The following is a 10,214-nucleotide window of genomic DNA, read 5'->3' as shown; positions in this document are numbered from 1 at the left end:
GGGGTGCGGTTTGACAGCCGGCTGAACATGAGCCGGCAGTGTGCCCAGGCGGCCAACAAGGCCAATGGTATCCTGGCCTGTATCAGAAATAGTGTGGCCAGCAGGACTAGGGAAGTGATCGTGCCCCTGTACTCGGCACTGGTGAGGCCGCACCTCGAATACTGTGTTCAGTTTTGGGCCCCTCACTACAAGAAGGATGTTGAGATGTTGGAGCGTGTCCAAAGAAGGGCAACAAGGCTGGTGAAGGGTCTGGAGAACAAGTCTTATGAGGAGCGGCTGAGGGAACTGGGGTTGTTTAGCCTGGAGAAAAGGAGGCTCGGGGAGACCTTATCACACGCTACAACTCCCTGAAAGGAGGTTGTAGCAAGGTGGGTGTCAGTCTCTTCTCCCAAGTAACAAGCGATCGGACGAGAGGAAATGGCCTCAAGTTGCATCAGGGTAGGTTTAGATAGGTTATTAGGAAAAATTTCTTCCCTGAAAGGGTTGTCAAGCATTGGAACAGGCTGCCCAGGGAAGTGGTGGAATCACCATCCCTGGAAGTATTTAAAAGACTTGTAGATGTGGTGCTTAGGGACATGGTTTAGTGGTGGACTTGGCAGTGCTAGGTTTACGGTTGGACTCGATGATCTTAAGGGTCTTTTCCAACCTAAATGATTCTATGATTCTAAACTGAGCTTACGTTGCAGCTAAGGCCTTTGATACATCTGATAAAAACATTTTGCTCTGGAGAGAAAAGCCAACTTTTCCCAGAATGGAGTAGTTACAAACAAAAGTCATACTGCCAAAATTCCCCCAAATGAGAAGGGATCTTCGTCCCTTGTACTAGGTCAGGGACTCACTCCAAGTTTTGCTTCAGGCCATATGTTTCTCCCAACACTATTTTAATTGTTGCCTTTACTATTCAACATAATGAATTTCTGTCCCTAGAAGATACTAAAGTCTCCTGTTTCCCAACTTACTTTAGCATCTTCAATAGATTTTTATGTTAATTCTATAATACCATGACAACATCAGTATTAAATTTGCTTTCCACTGCATAAATCTAATATTTTTGGAATTTTTTTAAAATATTACTATTTGCAGAATTTTTTGGCATGCCACTTTACACTACTCTCATTTCGTGAACGTTTTTCTTTACCTTCATGCACTGCTAAACAAACATCTGTTATTCACACAACACTATTCTCAATGACAATTATTTTATGCATTATATGGTGTCCCGGTTTCAGCAGGGATAGAGTTAATTTCCTTCCTAGTAGCTGGTACAGTGCTGTGTTTTGGATTTAGGATGGGAACAAAATTGATAACGCACCGATGTTTTATTTGTTGCTAGGTAATGCTTACACTAGCCAAGGACTTCTTCGTTTTCCATGCTCTACCGACTGAGAAGGCTGGAGGTGCACAAGAAGCTGGGAGAGGGCACAGCCAAACTGGCCAAAGAAACATTCCATACCATGTGACATCACGCTCAGTACATAAACTGGGGAAAGCTGGCCGGGGGGGCCGCTGCTCGGGGACTGGCTGGGCATCGGTCGGCGGGTGGTGAGCAATTGTACTGTGCATCACTTGCTTTGTGTATTATTATTATCTTATTATTATTATCATTTTATTTCAATTATTAAACTGTTTTTATCTCAACCCACGAGTTTTTCTCACTTGTGCTTTTCCAATTCTCTCCCCCATCCCACCGGGTGCGGGGAGTGAGCGAGTGGCTGCGTGGTGCTTAGTTACCAACAGAGGTTAAACCACGACAGTATGAGTCTCATCCCAAATTCTAAAACCTAGATCAAAAGTGATCTTTTGATAATGCTACTGTCAATGGTTGAATTTGAGAAAATATCGGTAGCCTGGTTTGCCTTTTGTTCAGGACTTGAGGGTATAACCAATATTTTCAGGTCAATTAAAATGTTGAACAATGCAAGCAGGGAGTCAACATTCCAGTAGTATTCTGGTAACCCCCTCCCCCCCCCCCCCCATTCTTACGCAATGCTCAAATCTAACAGCAATAATCACAAATTAAATGGATGTTGGGTTTTGGACCCAAGGGACCATTTTACCTTCTGCTCAGAGGGAAAAAAATATGCTTAAGGCTAGCAAAAGACATTTCAGCAAGAAGAATGTTTCCTCTTCATATGCAAAAGATAGAATATCTAAATTTAAATTAGGAGGACAACTGCCCTGAAACTGACACTCCTTGTGAAATGCAAAAGAGCTTTGTAAATAAAATGGTACCTTCAGAACTATTTTTAATTATTATGTTTAAGCTTTTAAGTTAAAAGTCTATTACTAATTTTTGGTTAGAATTTTTATTCTTGCTGTATCAGGTTCCTTCTCCATTTTCCTTCCTAAAAAAATTCTGAGTATCCTTATGAAAAAGTCTCTCAGTATGGCATTCTGCCTTCCCAGGGGAAAGTAAACAGATGCCTTTGGCTAAACTGCATGTATCAGGAAAACAAATGGGAAGTGGTCATTACCAAAGTCAACGAGCTTGACTCCACCTTCTGTTGTCAGGAGAATGTTGTTCCCTTTCACATCACGATGAATGATCCGGTTATTGTGTAAATGCTGAAGGCCCTATATACCAGCAGTAACAAAAATAAGTTTACTCCCTTATTTAAAAACAATTACCCTACTATTAGGGAATGTAATGAAGACAATCTGCACATACTCTATAGAAACATCTGTCCACCGGATTACATGCTTGATATAACCCCTGCTGCTATAATAACCCGCATAATATTGTCAACATTACCATACTTTACAAATGGAAAATATATGTATGAGATGAGTAAATTGCACCCTCTGCTGACATTACAAGCCCAATAAACATCCTTACCAAGAGAGCACCATATAAGATGTATGAGATTATAGCTTCATCCAACCGTTGGCCACACTTCAACAGGCCTTTGACAAGCTCTGTGACAGAACCTCCATTGCACAGCTGTGAAGGGAGGAGTTGCAAGGGGGGAAAAAAGCAAGACAAGTCCCCAGTTATTCAATATATTTGTTTAGGCTGTAAACACTTACCGTGCAAAACTGCAGTACAACACAAGTCTGGGAACAACTAGATTTTTACCCTGTGATTTTTTATGTTGTCACCCCACCTTAGAACATATTATATTAGCAATGTTATAATAAATCACAGCAGCCTGGGTGGGGGGAGGGAAGTGAAAACCAAAGATTATAAAGTGCAATTTATAAAATGTAACTAAAAATCAAAATATTATGAACAGGACTGTATTTTGTTGTTAAAAGAGGATTTATAAGTCCAATTTACATTATTTGAGTATTTTCACAATAACCCGTGCATTGTCTTTTTGAAAAACTGCTTTTGTGCAAAGAAAAGACCAGACAGAAAAGACTGATGCTCTTGATAATGGGGAGGCAACAAATTACAGTCATGTTAAATTTTCACTCCATCAATGCTCTTGCTGGCAGGCAATATAAAGTAGACAGAAGCCATATCTATCTCTATACTCAGATTTGATGGCATGTGCTGCCAACAACTGAGATGAAACATTCTGATCCAGAAAAGCAGCTTCTTGCAAGCATTTCCCACTAATGAGCTGCCATACGTCAAAAGAGAAAAAATAAAATTAGAATCTTTGTAAATATGTTTTCACCCACACCATTAATTTACTGTCCATGCCCTTCTAAGCAGCTATTCGCCTCTTTCCTTTCTTCTCTTTCTCTGTCCTTTTCTTACTTTAATATTCATAATTGTTCAACAAAAAATATGATGGGAGAATTGATTGCCTGCCTTTCGTTGAATATTCTCCTCTAGACCTGTTTTTGTAGCCAAGCGCCCTTACCAACGTTTCTGCCATACAGAAATCACGTGCATTTCAACACAAGTTCATTTTACGTTGTCAGTATTAAGTTTAAAATACTACAGCGTAAATCAAGAGAATGGTATGAAAACAGAAGTTCTACAAACTCTCAAGTTTTGCATCTCTCAAATAGCTTTTATGAAATAAAAATAGCTTTTATGTGTATCAGTTCAATCACTCATTTCTGTGGTATGTCAATATTTTCCTTCATTTATTACTAACTTCCCCTTGCATCAAAAATTTCACTAGACTAAAAGTTTTAATTCATGGAAAGGACCAGAACACACGATAAACAAGATATCCTTTATGTAAATAAGTTCCTGAAGCAAAACTTCATCACTGAAAACATTGATGAGTTCTGCAGGTTTAACTTTACTTTTTAATTCATTAGTAGGAATTTTTTTTTTTTTTTAAAACAATTAGGTGGGAGCATTCAGCTCAATATCAATCATCAAATGTATTTACAGGAGAACTTCATCTCGTGAGAGAAAGTGCATGTTTTTCTTTCCAAGCTTAACCATTTGCTGACAAGCCATTAAGTCAAATATTTTTGTTTATTGCTTTCATTGCACTAAATGTTATATTGAGACAGGCTGTACTAAAATTATCTCTAGCCTGCAAATAAAGCATAGAAAAGTATGTCCTCACTTCAAAAAAAACCCAAGCTGGTTGTGACTGAAAAATGATACAGACTGACAGCTGTTTGGTAGCATATGTTAAATGAATGACTGACTCTGAAAATAAATATATCCCACAAACACTACTGCAGCTGTCAGTGACACTGTTCTTGACAGTCAGCAAAGACCTGGGACGAAATGAACTTGTAAACTTCATTACCACTTTATACCTAATGGTATAAAAAGTGGACTGATGCACATTTAGATGGAAAAGTAGGGAAGCTTGCTTTACAGTTGTCTGTGCTACACCTATCCGAGAATTGCATCATCATAAAAATATTTAAAGGTGTCCACTTTTGCTACCCTTCCTCATCCTAAGCATTTATCAAAGTAAGGTCCTGCTTGTAGTGAGTAAACATGGCAAAATTGTGCCTGAAGGAAAAAAAAAATCCACCTTTTTATTACACATTTTGGAAGTCACACATCCAATGAATATATTTCATCAAAGACTCAGGGATCAAAATGAGTACTTCATATATTCCCTTTTACTCAAAAAATGTAATTAATTTATAATATAAAACGTAACTGCTATGCATACATATATTTGCATGTAAATTCCAAGGCAAGAAATAGTTTGCCTTGTCTGGTAAATTTATCCGTATAAGGAAAACACAATTTTTTTAATGTCAAATTTCTTTAAAACTTTGGATAACGTGCACCAAAAAACACCTGAAATGAACATACTTAATTGATAGGTCTGTACAAACACCTAACTCTCTCAAATTCCACATTCAGCTTTGTTACATAGAATATGCCACGATTTTGCTTTACAAAATTTTGTTATATGGAATACCATGTGATGCATCTGTTGGATACGCTACACTTGTATTAACAAAGAAAACACATGGGAAACCAAGCCCAAACTCAACACAAAGCCAGAAGGCATCCAGTAAAAAACAACACCAAAACAAAAATACTAAAGCTCCTTTTTTAATAGTTACTGAAATTTAAGATGAAACACATCCAAAAGTTTTCATTCAAGCTACATAATTCTGCAGTACATAGAAGTTAGATGTATTGTTTGGATTCCACAACTTAAAGTGAAAATAAGATTCCCTGTTCTTATTCCAGTCACCATTCAAGAACAGGGAGTGGAATTTCTAAAATGATCAGTAATTAAAAAGTGAATGCTAACTTTTACCGGTCTAGTTATAACAGAGAGAAATGTTCGAATGGTTTGTTACTGCTCATCAGTCTGTGCAAAGCTCTGTATCAATTAAGCCTAGAAAACATCTAGAAGAAACCCTCATCTTGCAACAATCTTTGGCAGTCACTTAACTGGCAACAAGACCACCAAAATACATTTTTCATTGCAAGAATACTGATTGTCACTGAACAAGAAGAGTTAATAGAAGGCATTTCTGTTGCTAGGTTTTCAACAACAACCAGCCTCTAGTTTTAAATTACCATAAAACAGACTTTCCCATTACATTTTCTCTGTTCACTTTTGCAACAGGCAGCATGTTTGTTAACTGTCCTCCATGTTACTATTTCATCATCTTTTGCATTCCCCTCAAGTGCTTGAGCTCTCCATAAGTTTAGAGAAATGTCTTAGCTAATGTTTCCTCCAACATGAAAAAAATCAAGTTGTTTTCAGGCAAACCATTCTTACCAAAAGGATTTGCTTGCTTTGGAGGCAGATGTAGCAACCTGAACAGAAATAAAATGCAAGGACATTCCCTATTAAACAAACTTTAAGTTTGGATGTGATTTTCAACAGTAGGCTACCACACATCATTTATCACCAGTCCTTTGATTAACAGCCCCAGAGAATCATGAAAGCTTGTGACTCTTCTAACAATAAAACAGAAACCCAACCACATTTGCTAGTTAAGATGTAATGTTATCAAAATGTTTTTACCTCAAGTACTAGCCAGAGCTGTCCTCCCACATATTGATCTGCTTTGTAAAACATCCCATAAAATCTAACAACATTAGGATGATTGGGAAGAAACTGCAAAATATTATATTCTGCTTCAATTTCTTCATCTACATCCTAAATAAAAACCACAAACATACAGAACATATAAACACAGTAAGTCCGTACAAAGCAAGAAAGCAAGAACAAACTCTCATGGATAAAAAGAACCATTTTTTAATTAGTTTGTACTTTTAAATGGTTTTACTTTAATGCAGCTGAAAGTACTCACACAATACTGTAAATTTAATCCACACCAAAACACGCCACTTTTGCTTTTTTTACATACAGAAATGTGAAGTATATGTAAAGCAAGCAGTTGTTCTTCAAGGATTCTTTCAGTGCATAATATACTTAACCAGAAAAGTAAAAATTATACTTAACTTTGCTCAGTTGTCTAAATAAGAAATTTACACATGTATTATTTTCTAACCTGTTTTTAAACATGCATATTTTTAATGTGTAAGCTAATTGTAAATACATGAACCTTTGATTCATTCTTTTTTCTATGGTCATCAGATGGGACCAAACAGAGAACAATTTCACAAAACTTCAAAGGGGACATCAGTAAAAACAAAGACATTCATACCAGGAAAAGACATACACCAGAAACAATTAAAGGGAGACAAAACGAAACCCATGAAATAAGCAAATGTTACTAAATATTTGTTAATGAAAGTGACAATTACAAAATACTGTTTAATATCAGCACACAGGCCACAACTCGGAACAGTACTTAAGCACTGAATCTTTCCTTGTTTCTGCACAGACTGTGACTATTAGAAAATTTACGCTCTTACATGCATTTTCCTTTTTTTGCATTTTGCTAAAAAGGATATCATCTTATTTATTACCTTCCTCAGTTTTATACAAGAGAAAACCAGGATGAATTTCTGTAGTGGTAGATGACAGAACCTAACTTTTTTTAGTAAATATTTTAGCCCAACTGTCATGATCAAACTCCAGCTTGATCCAACCTGAGCAGCTGCCAATTAAATCTTCCATCGAAAACCAGGGCCTGGGTTCTCAAGGGAAGCTAGGCATTTAATACCCACTAAAACTGGAGATGGCACAGAACTACCTCTGAGAATTTGGGCTGTGCTCTTCTTCTGTTTTTATCTTAACTATTGCCTCACAGTATTAGCCACTTAGAAGAGATAACTATAAAATATCCTAAAGTTCACAGTACTTCTGTGATGGGAAAATTAATTCTTTTAGTGAGTACACAGAATAAAATAAGAACATTAAGATTAACAGCATCTTGTATTTTCCCTGCTATAGCAGGCCCCTAAGAGGAATGCCTCTGTGCCTTCTTACCATTTGCATGCTCCAAGCACAGATATCTAAATTTGTACCAGAAGAATTACGTAGACCTAAAAAAGAAACTAGGCAAATGCTGTCTTCAAATAACATACAAGATGATGAAATTGTAAGTTGCAGCTTTCAGGTGCTGGTACCAAACTCCTTCTGTCAATGCATTCTGCAAAATTGTTCCCTTCAGGACGCTTTCAATATCTTACACATTTGATTTACATTTTAACTCTGTTTGAGAATTCTTTTAAATTAACAATGAAGTTACAGTTTAATAGTTTTTACTTACACTGATAGGATCCAGAATCTTTACTGCTGCCAGACTCCCATCTTCCTTATTGGCAACCTTATAGACTTTACCGTAAGTGCCTTTCCCAATAGTCTCTATAATTTCCCAGGTATCTGAGGGATCAGCTAATGATTCTAGTCCAATCATACTGGAATTATATTGAAACAATCCATACAATGGCTTCCTGGAAAACAAAACAGACATACATACAGTGGGAAGCCCTAAGTCACTCTGTACTAAAGAAGGCATCTTATGATAAAGAAATCAAATATTGTCCTAATTTGAGAAGAAATATAGATACAATCACAAATGAAAACCAGACAGAAAGATAAGATCACTAAATGAAGGAATGGAAAGAAAGCTCTTTCCACTTCTTTTTACTTACTTTGCTGTATGTATTATTTGCCTCAAACATTGCGCCATACACTGCATCATTCTGAACACATTTTAACAAGTTCTGACAAAATCTGATCCCTCCCTATACTGCACGCTCTTTCAATGGACATTTTACACAATCGGTTTAACACGGCTCATGAAATGAGGCCCTGTTTCTTGTGCATTAAAAAGCCATGTCATGCTTTTAACCTATTTTTGTCTAATGCTCCTTAGACAATTGCCAGACAGGCATTCAGTAGGTATAACACCTCATCATATCTGGTGTATCTACAACAGGGCTATGTATAACTAGTTTAATAAAACTTAAAACTGGGTTGGCTGGGATCATAAAATACAAACTAACCTGGTAATAGGCATCAGGTACACCACTAGGGTGACATTCATCACTGGAGATGTTTCTCAACAATTGCACTTGTCTCTCTCTCTGTATTTCAGTAGAGTGTGTTATGGTCAGCTACACTGGCTGACTGCACCTCCACCTTTAGGAGATCTCCTGGTCAGGGGAGTCATTTCCCCAAACACTCCTGAGTGGTGTATGGATCACTGCAGCCTACGCAAAGGGCGCCTTCCCACCCTTGGAATTACACAGATGGCAAGTTCTGGTGATTAGGAAAATTACAATACCATTTTAGGATTTCATTTCAAGTAGTGAGAACCTAGATCTTGCCCCTGAACTGGAATTAGAGAAAGGAAAGATGACGTTTAAGATGAGATTAACTTAACCTTCTTATATAACTCAGCATTAGGGAAGCTGACTGGTTTATGGTTTCTCTAAGAAAGAATATTATTTGCCCTTTTGGTAGCTGTCAGTAGGTAGACCACTTCAGCTACCTGTACACTTTAGGAGATGTAAAGTCTGTGATCCATGAACAAACCGAAGGAGAAAAATAAGAAAGTGATTTTGACAAAAGCAATTGAAGACACCACCATTGCTGACTGCAAAAGTTCTTGATTTTTGAAGATGGATCAACTAGCATCTCAAACATACACTTGAATTTTAAGGTTTGAGCCATTCCTTTCTAAGCATATCTGATATCTGCAAACCTGCTTGAAATAATTTTAAAAACCTGCTGTCTTATTTACCTCTTCACCATTTCCAGCATCAGAGACAACTATCTGGCATGAGAAATTTAGTCAGAACGAAATGTGAGCCTGGCTGGGGAAACTGATACATTAATAAGGAATGAAGCAGCAGCTCTTCAATCTCATTAAAGAAATAATTGTGCTTTCTGTTCATGATAGAGAAGAAAATAACCTGTGTGCAAATTCACATGCAGTGCAGGTCTGTATAGCAATATTTATAATGGAAGCATGTACATAAACATTTGCATGCTTTGTTCCTTTCTAGAAGAAATTTTTAAATTCCTTTAGACCCTAAGACAAAACGTTTACATGTTGTTAAAGTAATTTACCATATAGCAGGCACAAAACATGGCTGCTACCAAAGTCAGGCTAGAAGAACCTGATAGATTTTTTTTTAAACAATGGCAGGCAAATTTAGAGAAAACCTCTATTTCCCTCCTTGGTTAAAACTGTATTTGCACCGAAGATGGTGCCAAATAATATATCAAATTGCTTTGGTCTCTTGACCAAAAAAAGGCAAAGAAAAGAAGGAAAAAGAAGGGAAGGGGAAAAAAAAGCTAGAGTCAATGTCATCTATCTGTTGTGGTCAATAATGTAAGTTATTAGGACAGTTTCTCACTACTTGGATCCAATACAGCATGCTGCAAATAAAGAACAGTATTCTGAACACATACAGTTAGCACCTCAACAGAGAAGCGGGTCAGGTGCAA

At 37.1% G+C, this 10,214-nt stretch overlaps 1 protein-coding gene across 1 annotated transcript in view; it reads right to left on the bottom strand.

Moving 5' to 3' along the window:
* MYO3B (myosin IIIB) overlaps positions 1-10,214 on the bottom strand; it is a 158,015-nt gene that overhangs the window by 123,025 nt on the left and 24,776 nt on the right. The window contains 4 exon segments of the mRNA XM_009325455.1: positions 2,475-2,574; positions 2,837-2,941; positions 6,369-6,503; positions 8,026-8,209. Coding sequence (XP_009323730.1) covers positions 2,475-2,574; positions 2,837-2,941; positions 6,369-6,503; positions 8,026-8,209 — 524 coding nt within the window.

This window comes from Pygoscelis adeliae, unplaced genomic scaffold (assembly GCF_000699105.1).
Source record: "Pygoscelis adeliae isolate BGI_AS28 unplaced genomic scaffold, ASM69910v1 Scaffold106, whole genome shotgun sequence".
Lineage (NCBI taxonomy): Eukaryota > Metazoa > Chordata > Aves > Sphenisciformes > Spheniscidae > Pygoscelis > Pygoscelis adeliae.
This window is presented reverse-complemented; position numbering and strand designations above follow the sequence as displayed.